Below are 21,591 nucleotides of genomic sequence, written 5' to 3'. Positions count from 1 at the left end.
CCAAGGTGGCATTTCCTTGCCTCTTTGAAATCTCTACTTTATGACAAACTAAGAAAAAAGCCAAGTTGGAATGCCTAATATTCTCCATATTTGACATCATTGTGTAACCCCAAGCATTCATGTGGTCTGCCCTTTGGTACTTAAGTACTGTTTATGCTAAAGTACATCTGACATTATACATTCTCAGGGGTATCCTAGTGTAGGGGGAAGAGTCCCACTGTTGTAAAGATGCCCAGGCCTGAAGGCCAAAGACCACTTGGTCCAAGCTTGGAAAGCTTCTCTAGTGATGGCCCCGGCGTACTGGGAAGAGACAGCAGGGCTACAGTGGGCACGTTTGCACTTTGCTTTCATCTTTAACATTTATTATCTGTGCTGGGATTCATTAGGAAATTTAGACTGTGAAACTTAAGGTGGTTTGTTCTTGGGGCTCCTTCGTGGCTCAGTCGTTTGAGCATCCGACTCTTGATTTCACTTCAGGTCATGATCTCAGGGTTGTGAGATTCAACCACACATCCACACTCAGTGTGGCTCCTGCTTAAGATTCTCTCCCTCTTACCCTCTGCCACTCCCCACCCCACCCTCGTGCATGACCTCTCACTCTGTCTCTAAAGAAAATTAAAAAATAAGGTGATGTGTTCTTTGTAAGGTCCTGCAGCCTCAGAGATCGGTTACTGAAACCAAGGATGCTTCTCTCGCTGGAGAGCTGAGGAAAAGCATGGCCCTGGGGATGATCAGGGAAGAGCTGAGTGGGTGTAAGTGTGAGCCTCACCTCATTAGAGACTGTGTGTCCACAGGAAAAACTCATTGGGGTGTCATTGCCATTCATAAAGTCCTGGGGAAAGGACTGGCCAGCCCAGGCCAGGTGGACACACCTCAGTTAATGATGTCCGCTCTTTGTGTGTTTTCTTTGCTTTCTGGGTCCTTAACTGTCTCCTCCTCCTGACTGTGTCCGCAGGTGGTGGAAAGGAGGAGAACACCAGCTGAAATCAGGGAAGAGTTTGAGCGGCTGCAGAGAGAGAGGGAGGAGAGGAGGCTGCAGCAGCGCACCAACCCCAAGGTGAGCCAGGCATGCTGTGGGGACAGTTTAGGGCATCGGTGGGCCCAGGATCCTTGTTGCTGGTGAGATATTTTTTTTTTAAGTAATTATATACCAAATTGGTAGAACAAAATTTTGTTTATCTGAATGACATCTTTCTGGAAAGCAGCTTCCAGTGACTTTCAGCAAAGCTGCTGCTCAGGTCTTGAAGAAATGTGCCTTCAACCATGTGCACAGAAGACAAAACCAGTTCCAGATTTCTGGCCCAGACAGCAGCACAGCCCAAATCTTGAGACCCTTCCTTGCAGTCGAGCTGCCCAAGCCCTTGACAGGTTCCAGTCAGGGGATGCTATCAGGGAGAGGGCAGCCACCAGACTACTTAGGCTTGAGATATTTCCAGACTGCCTTAGGCAGGGGCCCAGGCTTTTATCCTCCCAGGATAGCAGTGCCATGAACACCAGTCCCCAGGTTCTTTAGGCAGCAATAAGATGACCCCCCTTTGACTCAGTCAGGTCCCCAGGGGAGCTTGAGTCCTGTGACCCTGAGTCTGAGAGTGACTTTTCAGTCCCGCATATGGTATTTCGTCCTTTGATTTGTTAGGGAAGCACATTGTTCTGAGTGCGTGCCCCAGCCCTATGGCAGATAGGATAGCTCAGTTGATTTAAGATACCAGATGTATGAATGGCTAACCAAATGTGGCCCAGTATTCCTGTTCAACTGTGCTTGGTAAGGGGACCCAGCAGCCGAACTTCCATCAGTGTGGCCAGGATGGCCTGGCAGGCAGCCTGAAAATCTCCTAAAGAAAAAGAACAGATGCTAGCATACAACTGGGAAGTGTGATAATATGAACTTCTGATCACATATATTCCCGAAAGTGGATTTTTTTAAAGACTCCTTCAGCAGTTAGAGGACCGTAAATTCAGAATGCTCCCATCTATTTGAGGCCTGCATTTCAAAGTATATCTACAAATGCCAACACCTCTCCTTTCTACTCAGCCTCCCTGCCACAGATGATGGCGTCAGTGATGCAGAGCGGCTTTTGATCCTAGGCAGGTAGAGAACTGAAACACCAGCCAAATCAACTTGGGGCATAGTTAGGAGTGCTAAAGTTTCTGAGGCATCCTGAGCCATGTTCGTGAGTTCCATTCAAGGGGCCAGTGGTCAAGGCCACGCACTGTGGGGAGGTCTGGTTTGAAAGGTCGGTGTTGGCAGATGGAGTGAGGGTTGAGAAGATGGGGTGGAAGCCTGGCAGGAGCAAGCTGTTGCTTTGGTATCTTTGCTGTTCTGGCTGGAGTTTTGCTGCATTCAGAGCAATGAAGGGGAAAGAGAACGTCACAGTAGCCTGAGCCTCTGTGTCCTGCAATAAAATTGGCCATCTGGGTGTGCGCAGTGATTGCTTATTGGGATTCTGTGAAAATGTGTCTCCAGGCCATGTTTCTGTGGAATGAGGGAGCACAGCTGTGACCATTTCACACAAGCATGCAAGTTATTGTAAAATTCCTAATACTTTGCTACTTGCATAAACTGCTTCCAAATAAATAAGGCATTTTCTAACCAGAAATAGTAAGTGATAACCAGATGTTGGCTGTGCAGCATTTTGAGAAGAGGTTTTGAGCTAGGTCTTTTATTCTGTTTCAGGGGAGTTTGCTTTTCATGATGAGTGGGAAGGGTTTGGAATGTTCTCATCCAAAGAAAGACAGGGGCAATCTTCTCCTTTTAAGAAAACCGCAGGAGAAGGATACTCCTGATGACAATCGGGCTCAGCACTGACCTATCCCAAGGTATAGGCAGGCTAGGTACCATTATTGGTACTGCCATTTGAAATTTGGATGGGCATTTCTCTCTATTGTTACTAGTAAGCTTATTGGGTGGGGATTTTCCAGGAGGATGTATATACCAAGAACAGGCAAAGAGGTCAAATGGGAAAAATCATTGATTGGAAATACTGACTCTGACACAGTGATGTGTTTAGTTTTCTTGTCTGTAAAATGAAGCCGTCTAGGGGTGCCTGAGTAGCTCAGCCAGTTGAATATCCGACTCTTGGTTTCAGCTCAGGTGGTCATCTCAGAGTCATGGGATTGGGCTCTGTGTCAGGCTCCATGTTCTCAGCACAGAGTCTGCTTGTCCCTCTCCCTCCTCCTCAGCCCCTCCCCCTGCTCGAGTATATGTGCATGCACTCTCTCAAACAAATAAAATATTTTTTTAAAAAGTAGGAAATAGGTGTTAATTTATTCAGACCAAGTTAATTTAACAGACCAAGTTTGTTGAGTAAATGCACAGTGATACTGTGCATAGGTCCTAGTGAGGTTAAGAACTCAGTGTCGTGTCCATGTTTCCTTCAGCACTGCATGGGAAATACTTGGCTTGGTCAGGCAGTTCTGGGCCTGTGGTGAGTGGGCTTGAATGAGGTCTGGCCATTGGGATTTCAAAATGGCCATCTGACAACACCATTCAGCCTTCTCCTATGGCCTTGGCCCAGTGGTGTTTCAGTGTGGCCAGCTACCTTTGAATCTTGGTTTATGTGAAATAAGCTTTGGGAAACACTGTGGGGCTTAGAAATAAATGAGCGCAATCTCCAACTCTAGAGTGCAAGCCACCAGTGGAATGCGTGTGCAGACACACTCACACGCACAGGTGCCAGAGACAGCATGGTGGTGCTTTCCGCTTGGAGTCAGGAGCCCTGTACAGGGATTCAGATTCCACCCTCCCATTATGGGCTCTGAGTCAGGCCACTTTTCCTTCCTGTCTTAGTTCAGTTTCCCCTTGTGTGAAATGGAAGGTTTGCCACCAAACCCACTATGGGGGGTCGGAAGACCCCCAAAGTCCTTAGTTTAATTGCCTCTGTTCTGTCTTTGTCGTGTGAGAGGAAAGTCCTCTGTGTTTCCTGCTGGAAAACCCCAAGCTCAGATTGCTGGCGTCTGAGGATCTCCCGGGCCCTCATATGGAGCAGGTCTGGGAGGGAATTTATGGCTGGGACAGACCAATGAGACTCATCGGCATCTGGAGCACCACGTGTGACTGGACTGTAACTGGACTGCCCTGGCCACCCTACCACTGTCTTCAAGATGTCTGTTTCATTGGCTTAGTCCATCTACATTTCTTGCCTTTTTAAAGACTTAAGGTCATACAATAGGGTTGTTCTGTGCCATGTTCATTCATATTGATTATTTTGATTCCTTTCTTTGTTAATACCCATAAGCCTTCTATCCCTCTGATGGCAGCCACTCTACGAGTCTAAGGACATCAGATCTCGGACAGCACTGTGGGACTTTATTACTGCCTTCTAATGAACTTGTTCACATCCCATGTGAAGCAGAGCCTTAAGTCAAAGACTGCTTGGGAGGTGTCAGGGTCTGCCCCTGAGGGTGTGCACTGCTTTCAGACCCTGTTATATTACAGTTCAGGGGGTACACTGCATTCTTTCCTGGACCTTCCATTTCCTTTCTCCATACAGAGGTCAACATAAACTCCCTGGCAAGGCCTTCTTTCTGATTTTAGAAAGGCCAGCTTAAAAAAAAAAAAAAAAAAGAAGGGCCAGCTTATCAGTTTGGTTCCTGTAATAGCTTAAAAATATGATTCAGCTTTATCAGGAAAAAAATCTAAATAACGTATCAAGGATCCATATAACAGTAAAAATATCTTTAAATCCCAAAATGTGGGATCCCTGGGTGGCGCAGCGGTTTAGCGCCTGCCTTTGGCCTAGGGCGTGATCCTGGAGACCCAGGATCGAATCCCACGTCAGGTTCCCAGTACATGGAGCCTGCTTCTCCCTCTGCCTATGTCTCTGCCTCTCTCTCTCTCTCTGTATGACTATCATAAATAAATAAAAATTAAAATAATAATAATAATAATAATAAATCCCAAAATGTTTTCATAAAGATGCAAGATTACATTACTCAATTATTTTTAAAGGGTTTTTTAAAAAGCTGTATATCGGCTGCCGTGGCTAATGATTGCAGGCATTCGAATGAGCCCATGGCTACGACTTCAGTCTGTTCTCTGGAAATGGCTCTGATGTCATAAACTGCCTCGGCTCCACTGACAGGAACATCTTGCAGAAGAAAAGCTGTTTGAACCCATATGTTTGTTGTGCTCAATGGCAGGAGGGGGCGATTCAGCGGATGCAGAAACAGGCAGCTATTGAAAGGGAAGAAATTGGGAAGTGTCATGGACGGGCCAAGTCCAAGGAGGCTGTTGTTTACAGCAGAGCCTGCAGAAGAGGACAAGTGATGGCTACAGGAGGCCGTTCCTGCCATCCTGACAGCATAGCTGCTCAGAAACAAGATGTCAGAATAGACACTGCTATTTATGTAGGGGGGAGGTGGGCAGTGGGAAACTCTGGAAAGTTTGTGTTTAATCCTCCGTGATGTCAGACAACAAAGGTTCCAACTTTGATCTCAGAATGAATCTGCAAAGACAGTCTCAAGAGCCACCCTAGGCTCATCAACTCTAAAACAGGCAAACTGCACATTGCCTCTTAACGCAATTGCCTCTTTTGGTGGAATTTTCAATTAGTAATTAAGAATGCGTTTGACAGAAATTTCTCACATTATGCTTATGGCCAGATAAAATATAAACATGAAAATAATTCAGAACGGAACATTCCTGACTGAATGAACAACTGATTCTACTCAAAGAGGGTTGATTAATGCATCATCTCTAGCCTGGTGAGAAGCTTCTCATCGTGGGAGAAAGGCTGTCACTTGGCATGCTCAGAATTTCTATGAATGATGTCAATGAAGATATGTCTATCATATTCTCAGGTGACCCAAAGCCAGAGGACAAAACCACAATTCTAAAAGATCCCAGTGACCTAGAATGTGAAGGTGAAACGTTCTAGAAGGGGAGACGGGAAAATGGTGGTCTTTAACTGACTGGGCTTAATGTTAACAACAGTTTAGAATATTTGTAGGTTGGGGATGGGTAAGGTAAAGATGATTCATGTATTCACAAGGCAGTTTATATTGGGTGCCTGTAAGGAGCCAGGCCCTGTTTCAGATGTAAATGTGCAGCAGAGAATAACAGACAAGACCCTGCCCTCTTGGATTCTAATTGAGAGAGAGATGCAATAAACACAATACGTAAATTATATAATATGTTAGAAGGTGAGGTGATAATGCTATAGCCGGAAGATAGATCAAAGTAAGGGGGGAGGACCACAATTTTAAATAGGGTTCTCAGGGATCCCTGGGTGGCACAGCGGTTTGGCGCCTGCCTTTGACCCAGGGCGCGATCCTGGAGACCCGAGATCAAATCCCACATCCGGCTCCTGGTGCATGGAGCCTGCTTCTCCCTCTGCCTGTGTCTCTGCCTCTCTCTCTCTCTCTCTCTCTCTCTCTCTCTCTCTGTGACTATCATAAATAAAAATTTAAAAAAAAAATGCTCATTTTAAATAGGGTGCTCAGGCCTTGTTAAGAAAGTGATAATTGGAACAAAGACAAGGAGAGAAGAGTTATCCATGTGGATATCGGGAAGAGCCTTCTAGATGGAGGGAGCAGCTAGTGGAAAAGGATAATGGGTCTGGTGTGTTCCAGGAATAGCAAAGACACCAGTGTGTCTGGAGCAGTGGTGGGGGAATTAGTAGCAGCTGAGGTCAAAGAAACACATCTTCCCCTTCTCTGTGGAGAAGCAGCAACTGCTCTTTTTTTTTTTTTATGATTTTTTAATTTATTTATTTATGAGAAACACAGAGAGAGAGAGAGGCAGAGGGAGAAGCGGGCTCCATGAAGGGAGCCCAATGTGGGACTCGATCCCGGGACTCCAGGATCACGTCCTGGGCCTAAGGCAGGCGCTAAACCACTGAGCCACCCAGGGATTCCCCAGCAACTGTTATTAATTCATGACCGTTTGAGAGAACAGAACCAACAGCATGAAGACGATTTTGGCTTGGTGTAAGGAACAGTGAACAAAGCAGGCTGCTGGGGACCGAAGGAACCGCACTTTTATCCACCATCTCATCCTGAACACAGAGCAGCAAGGACCTACATCTTCGGGGGGAGGGGGGGGGAGAGTTATATAATTAAGATAAAAATAAGTTTTCCCGGCTGTTCGCAGAGTCAGTGTGGGAGTGGATTCCAGGCCGGCAGGTGGTGCTCCCATCCGGGCTGGGTGGAGTTCCTTTGATGACCTCTGGGGGAGGGAGGGCTGCCCCCAACTCTCCCGCTCCAAGCCCTGCCTGTGAGCAATGGTGTCATTTGGTTCTCTTGGTTCTTCCTGAAAACTTCTGACATTCTTGGGCACAAGAAGTCTACTAATCTTTAAATATGCATATAAGGCCTTTCCGAGATTTTACTCATTTTTAAGGTTTTTTTATTTGAGAGAGAAAAAGAGAGAGCACACGCTTGCACAAGTGAGGGTAGGGGCAGAGGGAGAAGCAGACTCCCCTCTGAGCAGGGAGCCCCACATGGGACTCCATCCCAGGACCCCAAGATCCTGACCTGAGCTGAAAGCAGACAGTTAACTGACTGAGCCACCCAGGTGCCCCAAGATTTTAATAGTTTTTAAGGAAACTAGTTTTGAAGTCTGAAGTGTGGGGAAATTTTTTCAGTTTTTGTGGTCAAAGTCATATTCATAAGCAGTGTAGTAGGTAACTAGGGACGCCTGGGTGGCTCAGTGGTTGAGCCTCTGCCTTTGGCTCAGGGCATGATCCTGGAATCTAGGATCGAGTTCCACATCGGGCTGCATGTGGGGAGCCTACTTCTCCGTCTGAGGGTGTCTCTGCCTCTTTCTCTGTCTCTCATGAATAAATAAATCTTTAAAAAAAAAAAAAAAAGTAGGTGACTAGACAGACACAAGCAGTTGCCTCCTCCCACCCGTCTCTCTAGGCCTGACTCCAGCCCCCCACCCCAGAGGCGCCACTTCCAGCACTCTGAGCTCTTGCTTGGGACATTTCTGTGTCCCTGAGTTGTGTGTTTATAATGTTCTCTGTTTTTTTTTCAGTCTTAGCAATTATGTGTTGACCTCCCGCCAGGAAAGATAAAATGCAGTTCCCCAGCACACACACATTTGCCATTCCACCCAGTGTGGTTATAACCCCCTTTTGAGTTAAGTGAATGTTCACTGAATAAATGCTTGGCCAAGCCAGGTGATGTACCATGACTACCTGACTTTTTTTTTTTTTTTTTTAATAAATTTATTTATTTATTTTAGAGAGGGCGTGTGGGGCTGAGGGGTGAGGGGAGTGGACAGAGGGAGAGGGAGAGGCAGATTCCTTGCTGCAAAGGGAGCCTGACACGGGGCTCAATCTCACAACCCTGAGATTATGACCTGAACCGAAATCAGAGCCCACTGCTTAACCAACCGAGCTACCCAAGGGCCCCCACCTGACCTCTCTTTTTTTTTTTTTTTTTTTTTAAGATTTTTTATTTATTCATGAGAGAGAGAGAGAGAGGTAGAGACACAGGCAGAGAGAGAAACAGGCTCCATGCAGGGAGCCCGATGTGGGACTCGATTCCAGGACTCCAGGATCAGGCCCTGGGCTGAAGGTGGCACTAAACTGCTGAGCCACCCGGGCTGCCCCTGACCTCTCTTAAAACACTTTTCCCTCCACGGTGTTATAATTGTCTCCTTTGGTTTCTTTGATGAGCTTTCTATAAATCTGTCACTAATTTGTTTCCAGACTGTCAGGACTGAACGTGTCCCCCTCAGTGCTATCGGACTCCTTAAGTATGCTGTCATTCTCGCTGATTCTGGTGGCACCCCTTGAAGGCCCATACTTTCTGGCCTGCTGTACAGCTGGGGCCCCAGGATGTCCCTCACTGGCTTCCTTGGAATGCCTTTCTCTTCCTTCAGTGAACACCTTCTTCCTTTCCAAGGAGCAGCCCCGGGAAGCACTGCCAGACCCTGAGACACACTGAACAGCACCTCCCTCCCTTGGATGGGTTCCCACACCTCCCTCCTTTTTTGATATATCCTTTTCTATGGAGAAAACCCATCTTCCAGTACCTTCATTAAAGAAAATCCCTGAGGGGTATCCCTGGGTGGCTTAGTGGTTTAGCGCCACCTTCGGCCCAGGGCATGATCCAGGAGTCCCAGGATCGAGTCCACGTCGGGCTCCCTGTGTAGAGCCTGCTTCTCCCTCTGCCTGTGTCTCTGCCTCTCTCTCTCTCTCTCTCTCTCTCTCTCTGTCTCTCATGAATAAATAAACAAAATCTTTAAAAAAAAGAAAATCCTTGGAAGGCAAATTTTTTTGTCCTTCCCATACACACACATACTTTGTTGTCTTTTTTTTTTTTTTTTAATGATAGTCACACAGAGAGAGAGAGAGGCAGAGACATAGGCAGCGGGAGAAGCAGGCTCCATGCACCGGGAGCCTGACGTGGGATTCGATCCCGGATCTCCAGGATCACGCCCTGGGCCAAAGGCAGGCGCTAAACTGCTGCGCCACCCAGGGATCCCCACTTTGTTGTCTTTTAAAGGAAAAATTAATAACATATTTATATATACACATACCTAGAAAGGATTACATGTAACGCATAAACCTTAACAGTAATAACAGATGTGGAGGAACCCACCGCCTGACCTTGGGACAAGGATATTGCCCACACCTTGCATCCACTTCCATGGCCCCCTCCTGCCCCATCTCCCTGCTGGAAGGAAGCACGATCTGAAGGGAGTCATCCTTCTGGTGCTTTTTAAAATTTTGTCACAAATTGGATGTATGCTTAAGTAATCCACTGTTTGGTTTTTATTGTTTTCGAGCTTTATAAAGATGGTACCACGCTATAGGTGGTCCTCTGGGACTTGTTTTCTACCCACACCTCCTACTCTTTCAAAAGTCTGTGTGTCTCATGAAGTCGTGACTCATTCATTTTCGTTGCTATATCCCACAATTTATCCATTCTCCAGCCAGTGGGTGTTGAGATTGTTTCCGGGTTTTTGCGATTATGAACATTGCTGTTGTGAATGTTCTTGTGCTTGCCTCCTAGTGCACGTGTGCGAGAGTGTCCACAAGCACCTGGATATAAATTGGTGGGTCATTGGATATGCAAATGTTCAGCTGTAAGAGATGTTGCCACCTTGTTTTCCAGAGGTCAAGTGTGGACCTTGCGTAATTCAGAATGTCTTTTTGTTGTTGTTAAGTTTTTATTTATTCATGAGAGACAGAGAGAGAGAGAGAGAGAGAGAGGCAGAGACACAGGCAGAGGGAGAAGCAGGCTTCATGCAGGGAGTCTGACATGGGATTCAATCCCGGGTCTCCAGGATCAGACCCTGGGATGAAGGCGGTGCTAAACCGCTGAGCCACCCAGGCTGCCGCCAGAATGTCTCGATTGTATCTTTATACTTAACTAAGTGTAAAGCATGTATCTGCATACTTTTTACAGTTTGTGTATAGATAGACGCACACATGTTAGGAAGTGTGTCTCAGTATTTAGTTATAGCTTTATATTTAATGTTAGAAATGGCTGCTTTTTATCTGTTTTAGACCCAAAAAATGATGGTTTTATATAATTCAGCTTACTAATTCGACTGGTAATTAAGTTCCAGTTTGGAAGTCATTTTTCCTCTGAACTTGGAAGACCTGGTTCCAATGTCTTCTAGTTTCTGGGACAGGTGTTGAGAAGACCCATCCAAGTTCCTGATTCTTGTGTATGATGTTCTTTTCCCCGTTTGGAAACCTGTAGGGTCGTCCTGTCTGGGCTCGTGCAGCTGCATGTGGGAGGCCTCAGGTGAACTGCTCACTAGTGCCAGGTGCATTCAGTGTCCCCCCAACACACCCCCTCTCCCACTTCTCCCAGCCCAGGGTGCCCCAGCCCTGGGGTATTTTCGCATATTGTCCACATTCCTTCCATTTCACATATTGGACCCACTGGATTCATCGTCTCACTTGCTAATTTTTTCCTCTCCATTTTGCATATTTTTGGTTTAGTTCTACTTGTTTGAGAGTTTCTTTTTCTAGGTTATATTCCAGCCTTCCTTCCCGTGTGAAAATTCCTGCCGTATTTTTTAATATCTAAGAACTTTGTTCTTCTCAATTTGTCATTGTTTTTGTAATTCATGAGGAGGTAAAAGGTAGGGCTTTGGTTCTTGAGCCATGGGGATAGATGCCCTGCATTTGAGTTCTGTCTCACACCTCCCAGCTGTGTGGCACTTGGCCTCTTTGTTCTTGGTATCTTCATCTGTAAAATGGAGACAGTAACAGTACTCATATTGTTAATGAAAAGATTAAATGGAATAATACATTCAAATACTTAGAGAGTCCCCGACACAGTAAGCATTCATAAATGCTTTTTTTTACAATTAATGTAATATCTTATTTTTCTAAGGATATTACCTAGGCATTTCTTGCCTTTTTTTTTTTTTTCTTTTTTTTTTTTTCTTTTTTTTTTTTGACATTTGTATTCTCTGATTCTTTCTGGTTCCTTTTGATCTTTACTTGGTTTCAGACTCTTGTGTTGGATGTTTCCCTCAAAGTTCTGGTAATCTCTGGCTGGCTGCCCTTAAGGAGTGAGTGAGGCTCAGGGGATGTGCCATGTGCTCGACAGGACTTGTCACTGACAGCCTAAACTCTGGGCTGTTTGGATGGAGACTCCCCACCCCTGAGACCCAAAGGTTAGTGTTAAAAGGCCTCTTCTCCTTAGCAGATGATGCTTCTGTGTACAGGAAACCCCAGCCTCTCGGTCTTGCTGCTGATGCCCCCATAGTAGTAGTCTAGAGATGACCACGCCATGTCTCACTTGGCCCTTGTTTCCAGTGCCTGCCCTCATCTCCCCTGCCAGTTGGACCTGGCATGCCTTCCCTTCATTTCTTCAAAGAGCAAAGCCTCTGTCACTTGTCTCCTTAGTGAGCTGGCGACTCCGGAGGCACTCTTAGTGCCTGGTCCCTCTGGTTCCTGAGCCAGCTTTCTCTGCTCCATCAGTGAGTGCCTCCATACTTTTCCAGTTTCTAGGGCTCAGTTAGCGCCTCCTACGGGTCACCTTTGTTATTCCTTGAGTGTCACTTTGGGAGAGAGGAGGGCTTCAAGAGAACAATCCTATTGGCTTAACCAAAAATCCATATTTATTTATTGGAGATAATAGCACCGGAAGTTATTTGCCCATAATCCTTGAGATATAGGAACAATATAAAGTGGCCACAACTCTGTCAAGATGCAGCTTCTTCATTTAAAAGACCGGTGGGGAGGGGCACTTGGGTGGCTCAGGGGTTGAGCATCTGCCTTTGGCTCCAGGCGCGATCCCGGGGTCCTGGGATCGAGTTCCACATCGGGCTCCCCACAGGGAGCCTGCTTCTCTCTCTGCCTATGTCTCTGCCTCTCTCTGTGTGTCTCTCATGAATAAATAGATAAGATCTTCAAAAGACAAAAAGACTGTGGGGAGATAAGGGTGGGCACCTGAGTGGCACAATCCATTAAGGTTAAGCGTCTGACTCTTGATTTTGACTCAGGGTTGTGGGATTGAGGCCCAAGTAGGTTCCATGGTCAGTGGGGAGTCTGTTTGAGATTCTCTCTCCTTTTTCTGCCCCTCCCCTCACTCTCCTCTCCCTCTTTCAATCTCTAGCAATCAATCAGTCTTTAAAAGACCATGGAGGGGATCCCTGGGTGGCTCAGCGGTTTAGCGCCTGCCTTTGGCCCAGGGCGCGATCCTGGAGTCCCGGGATCGGGTCCCACATCGGGCTCCCGGCATGGAGCCTACTTCTCCTTCCTCCTGTGTCTCTGCCTCTCTCTTTCTCTCTCTCTCTCTCTCTATGTCTGTCATAAATAAATGTTAAAAATAAAAGACCATGGAGATGAAGAGCAGGCCCCAGGTCAAAAGGGCTTGGGCAGGGATCCCTGGGTGGCGCAGCGGTTTGGCGCCTGCCTTTGGCCCGGGGCGCGATCCTGGAGACCCAGGATCGAATCCCACATCGGGCTCCCAGCATGGAGCCTGCTTCTCCCTCTGCCTGTGTCTCTGCCTCTCTGTCTCTCTCTGTGTGACTATCATGAATAAATAAATAAAATCTTTAAAAAACAAAAAACAAAAAACAAAAAAAAAAAAAAAAGGGCTTGGGCAGAGAGGTGGTGGAGGTGGGTGTGGCTATAAACAGCCAATACAGGGATCCCTGTGGTGGTGGTAATATTCAGTATGTTGACTGTATTCCGAGATGCAGGAATGCAAGTAGGCGATCAAATTGTGTAGAATTAAACGTATGTGCCACAAATGAAAAAGTAAACAGGAAATCTAAACAAGACCGTTAGATTGTATCAAGGTCAATATCCTGGTGTGATATTGTACTCTAGTTTTTCAAGATGTTACAATTGGAAGACAAATGATGCATCGGATCTCTCTTATTTCTTAACAACTGCCTGTGAATCTACAATTATCTCAATAAAATTTTCAGTTTAAAAAAAAAAGAACTAGATAATGGTTCCCAAAACCAGTAGGTTAACTCAACTATATCACAGAAACATTTGTTTATTAAAAGTGTAGATTCTGGGGATCCCTGGGTGGCTCAGCGGTTTAGCGCCTGCCTTTGGCCCAGGGCACGATCCTGGAATCCCGGGATCGATCCCACATCAGGCTCCTGGCATGGAGCCTGCTTCTCCCTCCTCCTGTGTCTCTGCCTCTCTCTCTCTCTCTATCATGAATAAATAAATCTTTTTAAAAAAAAGTGTAGATTCTGGGGGTGCCTGGGTGGCTCAGTGGGTTAAGGTCATGAATCTCAGGGTCCTGGAATCCAGCCCTGTGTAAGGCTCCCTGCTCAGTGGGGAATCTGCTTCTTCCTCTCCATCTCCTTCTGCCCCTCCCCCAACTCGTGCTCACACTGTCAAATAAATAAAGTCTTCTTTTAAAAAGTGCAGATTCTTGGACCAGCTGAATAGGAGTCTGTCAGGCTGCTACCTGGGAATGTGTATTTGAACAAACTTCAGATGGCGGCTGAATTGGAACTGCTGCAGTAATCTGCAGATGAGAGAGTAAAAAAAATATCTTTTTTATGGTGCTTGTTTTTATTCATTGGTTAAAGAAAAAAAATTGACTTATGACTGGTTCATTGGGCAGTCCAGGAAGATGGTGATCCATTGGGGTTATAGTTTATAGGTTGGAATAGATGTCTAAAAGGTGATCTCTCCAGCTACTTCCTCTTACATTTAGCTCCTTAAACCTTTGAATCTTATCAGTTGGTGATTTTTACTGAGTAGCTCAAAGCCTGAGACACTAAGTAAATCATATTCACTTGACAGGTTGTGTTACATTATTATTGCCATGACCTGGTTGTTTGAAGATAGTTTGAGGGCAGTCCAGGTGGCTCAGCGGTTTAGCGCCACCTTCAACCCAGGGCGTGATCCTGGAGACCCGGGATCAAGTCCCATGTTGGGCTCCCTCCATGGAGCCTGCTTCTCCCTCTGCCTCTGCCTCTGTCTCTCTCTCTCTCTCTGTCTCTCATTAATAAATAAATAAAATATTAAAAAAAAAAAAGAAGAAGAAGATAGTTTGAAACTGTGCGATGTGTTCCCCATAGAGTCCAGGCACTTCTAATCTGGGGGAGCAGAAACTGGCCTGTATGATAGATTGAATCTTCCAGCTCCTAAACAAGTCACAAAGATCTCAGTTGGGAATCTGTAGCTGCCACATGTCCCATTGACAGTTTTTCAGTAGTATTATGATTGTATGTAAAGGAGTTCATAATTGTCATCATTGTCACCTTTTTGTACATTGATGGCAGAGTACCCTAGAATGAGGGTCAGCTAACTATGGCCTACTGTCTAGTTTTCAGCCCATGAGCTAAGAATTGTTTTTATTACATCTTTAATGGTTTTTATGAAATCATACAATAATTTGTGACACATAAAAATAATATTAAACTCAAATTTCAGTGTTCTTAAAGTTTTATTTGAACACAGCAACGCTCATTCATTTAAGTATTACCTGTGGCTCTGTGGTGCATCCAGTAACAGCACAGACTGGAGTAGTTCAACCATAGTTGTCCACAGAGCCTTTTAAAATACTGTCTGGTGCGCAGCCCCTGTGGCTCAGTGGTTTAGTGCCACCTTTGGCCCAGGGCGTGATCCTGGAGAACTGGAATCTAGTCCTGCATCAGGCTCCCTGCATGGAGCCAGCTTCTCCCTCTGCCTCTCTCTCTCTCTTTCTCTGTCTCTCGTAAATAAATAAAATATTTTAAAAAAATACTGCCTGGCCCTTGACAGAAAAAATTTGATGATTCTGCTCTAGAAAAATAAGGTGAAATATGCAAGTATTTTCCTTTGTAAACTTTTTTTTTCTGAAAAATGTGATTTAATAGCAATAATAAAAGAAAACAAGCCTGTATATATTCAATTAGAAGTTGTTGGGAAAGCCCTGGTTCATTAATTTATCCAGCATTAGATTTGTTTTATCTTTTTCTTTTTCCTTGATCTTTTTGACCTGTCAGAATTCAGGAATTCAGAATCTGACTTTCATCCCTCAAAGTTATGACTTCTCCTATAAAAGCATATTGTCTTGAAAGATTTTGAAAATGAGTTCTAAGATGCAGCCAAACACCTGGTTAGCATGTAGAGAAGAAAGCTGACCGGTTCTGGTGCTGTAACCAGTCCATTTTCGAAAGGTTATTTCCTTGAAATGGAAGTACAGCAGAAGGCAGGCATCCAAACCACTCCTTAAAATATTAAAAGCTGTGTCCTTGTGAACTCACAGTGACATGATCACTCATTCTCTGGGGCAGTCCATTTCATCAGCCATGGCTGGCACTTGAGCCTAACATTCTGTGCAGCGGCTCCCTTGACCTTTCTGGGTTAGTCCTTTTCCATTGACTTGGATCAGCACCAAAGACTGTTGAGTCTCAAGTCACTGGCTCATTGGAGTATGTGGTTATTTTGGCCTTGTTTTTTTTTTTTTTTTTTTCCTAAAGACTTTATTTATTCATGAGAGACACAGAGAGAGAGAGAGGCAGAGATACAGGAAGAGGGAGAAGCAGGCTCCATGCAGGGAGCCCGAAGTGGGACTCGATCCCGGGTCTCCAGGATCATGCCCTGGGCTGAAGGTGGCACTAAACCGCCAAGTCACCCAGGCTGCCCTATTTTGGCCTTGTTTAAAGAAACAACCAAATGATTGTAAAAGTCATGACTTAAGCAATATTTTTTAACTTTTAAAGGCTATTCCACCTGCTGGTGAGTCAGTTGATTGTCAGTTGTGGAGCTAACACAAATACCTATCATTTTTTAAAGTTTTCTTTGCCAAAGGAAATAAAACCATATTTAGCATTATTTTGAAAGTTTTAAGCCAATGCAATTAAACAAATAAAAGATAAAATATTTTTAAAAAAAGATAGGGGATCCTTGGGTGGCTTGGCGGTTTAGCGCCTGCCTTTGGCCCAGGGCGTGGTCCTGGAGTCCTGGGATCGAGTCCCGCGTCTGGCTCCTGGCATGGAGCCTGCTTCTTCCTCCTCCTGTGTCTCTGCCTCTCTCTCTCTCTCTCTCTCTGACTGTCATAAATAAATGAATAAATAAATAAATCTTTAAAAAAAGATAAAATATTGTAAGGGCTGTAATTTTCAGCATAGGATATGATTGCCTTTCCTTAGAGAACCAGCTGAAAACTATCAGGACTAACACATTGAATGAGGCAGCCAGTCATGAAACTCATGTATACTAACAGAGGGTCTCTGCTGTTCCTGCATCAACACCTCACAGATGGGATCCCTGGGTGGCGCAGCGGTTTGGCGCCTGCCTTTGGCCCAGGGCGCGATCCTGGAGACCCGGGATCGAATCCCACGTCAGGCTCCCGGTGCATGGAGCCTGCTTCTCCCTCTGCCTCTCTCTCTCTCTCTCTCTCTCTCTCTCTGTGTGACTATCATAAATAAATAAAAAATATTTAAAAAAAAAAAAAAAAACACCTCACAGATTACAGAATAGCCTCCATCCTTCCCCCAACATGGCAGCCAGAGTGAGCCTACAAAAGTCAGGTGAGACCAGATCATCCTGCTTAAAGAGCTAGATGGCTGGCCTCATTCACTGTCAGCCAGTATGCTCTCAGTGGCTGCAGATGCAGTTACCATTGTGCATTGTCCAAGCAAGGACATTTTTGAGAGTGAAAAGAGGTGCTTAAAATAATTAAAAATGCATTTAGTCTTTTGAAATGTTTATTGACCAACATTGGTTTTATTATATTAGAGAACCTATAATATGGTTTATTCAAAAACTGCTTCAAAAATATTTCCTTTGGATCCCTGGGTGGCGCAGTGGTTTAGCGCCTGCCTTTGGCCCAGGGCGCAATCCTGGAGACCCGGGATCGAATCCCACGTCGGCCTCCCAGTGCATGGAGCCTGCTTCTCCCTCTGCCTATGTCTCTGCCTCTCTCTCTCTGTGTGTGACTATCATAAATAAATAAAAAACTTAAATATATATATATATTTCCTTTAAAAAATATACCTGTGTATATCAAAGCAAGTTTTAAAAATCATATCGATTATATGAACATTAAAGGTATTAGAATCAGGGGTGCCTAGCTGATTGTCAGTAGAGCATGCAGCTCTTGATCTCAGGGTTGTGAGTTCAAGCCCAATATCAAGCCTACTTAATTAATCAGTCAGAATTATTTTTGGCATACATTCAAATACTTTTAATCAATTTTTAAGTGTCTCTGATATTCTGTGTTCTGGTTATGTATAACCAACCACACCAAAACTTAGTGGCTTACACAATTTGGTTTTCTTATGGTCCCGTGGGTCGACCGGACTCAAGTGGATGCTCCTCACTGGGGGTCTCCTCATGCGGTGTAGTCCAGTGGCATCTGGGTCATGTTGAAGATGGCATCTGCATTCCTTGCGCCTTCCATGTGGCTCTCCTTGCCTTGGCTGGCTTGACCTTCCTCAGAACATAGCAGTCTCAGGGGAGGTGGATTGTTCTGGTAGCAGGCTTCCCCAGAAAGCACCTCCAGAGGCCTAGAAGGAAGCTGCAAGGCTTCCTGTGGCTTCCTGTGACCTAACTCTGAAGGCTGTGTCCTCATACCCACTGCACTCTGTTGGACGAGAGTAAGGCACCATCCTGGGCAGAAACAAGGAAAGGGCTCTGTGCAAAGGTCAGAGGCCAGCAGGCAGGGCTCACCAGGAGGCCCTCTCTGGATCCTCATTCCTGCATTGCAGCACCACTATTTTCCCAAAGAATGTACCTTCAGTGTGGTGGATTTTCTTTTCAGTAACATAGCCTACCGTCTCAATACATTTGTATTAGCATATTTGAAGTTTTTAACGTGTTTGATTCTTTTCTGCCTACTGTAATATCTTAATTGAGAAAACTCTCAATTCTAAATCTCTTTTTTGTGGGACATATACTTTAGCCCAAGTATTTTCATAGGGGTATTGTCTTTTTGCCTCCACTCAGAATATTTTTGGTACTTTTTTTTTAATTGTCTTCATTTATGATCTTTGCTTCATCAGATTTACATGCCAGTCATAAAACTGCAGTCAGGCCTTTTCAATTTAATTCCATTCGAAGATAGAATATAAATTTAACTGAAGGGCAGCCCAGGTGGCTCAGCGGTTTAGCGCCACCTTCAGCCCAGGGCCTGATCCTGGAGACCCGTGATCCCTGCATGGGGCCTGCCTCTCTCTCTCTCTCTCTCTCTCTCTCTCTGTCTCTCATGAATAAATAAAATCTTTTTTAAATAAATAAATTTAACTAAAGATGACAATTCTACCAAAAGAGTCTTACCAAAATTGAGATACTTCAAAATACTATTATGAAATTTCAAAATGAAATAAACTGAGCTATTATCTCATTTGCTCAGTTGTCCTTCCTTGAGAGCTCAATTTCAGAGTTACCTGCTTTATTTTCAGTGATTATAATTTCTGAAATGTTTTAAAAACTACAGGGCTTATTATGCCATTTTAAAGAGGAGTTCTTTAAAGGCTCAGCAATTCCTAATATTCAATTTGTAATACACGGACATACTGCAGATTCTCTTCATACTGCAGATATTCAGAATCAGCTTTGTGGTGCCTGGGGGGCTCAGTCGGGTAAGCATCTGACCCTTGAGCTCAGCTGAGGTCGTAATCTCAGGGTTGTGAGTTCTGTTTTGTTTTTTTTTTTAAATCAATCAGCCCCACAAAAGATTATTGTTTCTCTAAACACTCAAAAATATTTTTACATTTTGACAGCTTTAGCTTTGTTTTCCTTGCATAGAATACCACAGTTTGTTTTGACACAATTATGCATCTGTGTGCAGTGTAACTAATCCTTAGGCTATATCTGCTCCGTAGGCTTCTTGGCTTTGATAAGACACTTTTACCAAACATTGTAATTTACCAAAATGGATATCTGAGTATCACCAGAAAAACAAAATGTTATGTTCATAGTGGAATTTTTTTACTAGAGTTTACAGTAACATTTTCTCTTAGGGTTTCCACCCAATCCCAGCATGGAGGATGGGGGCACATGTAGCAGGCAATAATTCAGTTCAGTTCTAGGGACACCTGGGTGGCTCAGTGTTTTGAGCATCCAGTTCTTGATTTCAGCTCAGGCCTTGATCTCAGGGTCGAGAGTTCGAGCCCCATGCTGGGCTCCATACTAGGTGTGAACCTACTTAAAAATATTAAAAATCCATTCTGTTCTGACACTATACCCGGAGATAGCATCAGATCCCACAGGTTAAGGGTTCAATCCTATAACACTGCAGCCACCCCCTACTTCAGAGGTCAGTCACAAGCCCAAGGCTCCTGACCAAGGGCTACAGATTCTGACACCCTCCTCCTTGGGTTCTTTTAATTCACCAGAGGGGCTTGTGGAACTCAGGAAAGCACTTTACAAATCAAGAGGCAGGTGGAAATACATAGAGCGAAGTCTGGGGAAAGGGTATGGGACTTCCATGCTCTATCTAGACACCCTCCTCTCCCTGCACTTCCACTGTACCCACCAACCCCGAAGCTCTCAGAACCCAGTCCTTTGGGATTTTTATGAAAGTTTCGTTGCATAGTCACATGACTAAGTCATTGTCCATTAGCTGATTGAACCTCTGGCTCCTCTCCCTTACCTGGAGGCTAGGGGTAGAACTGAAGGTTACAGCCCTCTAGTCACTTGGTTGGTCCTCCTGGCAACCAGCCCCCTGGCCTTGGGTAGAGACCAAAAGTCACCTTCATTAATGTGACAGAAGATCTATTTATCACCCTTATCACCAGAAAGTTCAAGGTTTTAGGAGCTATGAGCCAGGAGCCCTGTGGATGAAGACCAGATATGAATAAGAAATATATATTTGGTCATCTGAATTACTAAATATATATTTTTTATTCATCACTATATTGCACATCTATAATTCAAATCAAACGATTATTAGGATTAACGCAACTGATTTTCTGTTTGAAGCATCTGGTTAACACAAACTGGCATCTTTAGCAGCTGTGAGGTTCTTTTGCTAATAGAACTGCTGTTGCTTTATCTTTCATATGTGCAGTACAAACCTTAGAATGGAAAAATGAGTGAAATTAACAGAGGAACTACCATTTGAGTTATATAACGTCGCTTTTTAGTTATCTGTAAATCCCTGCTGCTGTGCCTCACTTTTAGGCATGGTCTTTAAAGAATGACAGTGGAGTTTGTTTAGCAGATGTATGACTTTTTATTTTTATATGGTCTGAATTAGCACTATGGGTGAATGACTAGTGAATTGAATTTCATACAAGTACAAATTCATCAGCTTTCTGAGAAAATAGAATTTGCTTATTTTTATTGTTGTTAAACATACACTGGGGATCCCTGGGTGGTGCAGCGGTTTGGCGCCTGCCTTTGGCCCAGGGCGCGATCCTGGAGACCCGGGATCGAGTCCCATGTCGGGCTCCCGGTGCATGGAGCCTGCTTCTGCCTGTGTCTCTGCCTATCTCTCTCTGTGTGTATTTCTCATGAATAAATAAATAAATAAATCTTTAAAAAAAAAAAAAAACATACACTATGTTTAATTTTATTGCTGCCTGAAGAATTTATCAAAAAAGAAAGTATTACCCCCCCAAAAAAAACCAACTAAAACACAAAAGCCCTACAGATTTTCATCAGGAGTTGCAAATTTGGCCTACTGCCAGATTTTATATGACTTACAAACTAAGAATGGTTTTTACATTTTTTAATGGTCGAAAATATCAAAAGGGAGCACCTGGGTGGCTCAGTGGGTTAAGCGTTCGACGGAGCTTTTTTTTTTTTTTTTTTTTTTTTCTTTAAAAGAAAAGTAATATTTTGAGACATGAAAATTGTATGAAATTCAGATTTCGGAGTGAGTGAACAGTTTTACTGAAACTGGAACATAGCCAGGGTCAGGCCCTTGCTGGGTATTTGGGCTGCTTTCCTGTACACCAACAGTCGAACTGTGGCAGAACCCACACCACCTAAAATAGTTACTGCGGCCCTTCACAGAAAGTATGCCACCTCCTGATTATACCATTCAGTAGAAGAGGAATACTATGACAAGAGTATTGGGACTGGTCTCTGCTACCTTCTCCTGCAGGACTGGCCCAACTCTGTTTCCCACACATATTTTCACATACACTGCAGTTTCCTGTGCACATGGCTGACCACAGCTTCATACATGTCCTGGGCCAAGGCGCTGGCCACCTGCCTGATGGCACCAAATGGGCAAGAGCACCTCATACTTCTCACATTAGCT

The 21,591-nt window shown here is 44.6% G+C and overlaps 1 protein-coding gene across 2 annotated transcripts in view; it reads left to right on the top strand.

The window, feature by feature from the left end:
• DNAJC11 (DnaJ heat shock protein family (Hsp40) member C11) overlaps nt 1-21,591 on the top strand; it is a 75,862-nt gene that overhangs the window by 33,571 nt on the left and 20,700 nt on the right. For both annotated transcript variants that reach the window (XM_038537817.1, XM_038537818.1), the window contains one exon: nt 956-1,057. In XM_038537817.1, the coding sequence (XP_038393745.1) occupies nt 956-1,057 (102 nt within the window). The remainder of the gene's footprint in view (nt 1-955; nt 1,058-21,591) is intronic.

This window comes from Canis lupus, chromosome 5 (assembly GCF_011100685.1).
Source record: "Canis lupus familiaris isolate Mischka breed German Shepherd chromosome 5, alternate assembly UU_Cfam_GSD_1.0, whole genome shotgun sequence".
NCBI classification, from domain to species: domain Eukaryota; kingdom Metazoa; phylum Chordata; class Mammalia; order Carnivora; family Canidae; genus Canis; species Canis lupus.
The sequence above is the reverse complement of the archived record's forward strand: the minus strand, read 5'-3'. Positions and strand labels throughout refer to the sequence as shown.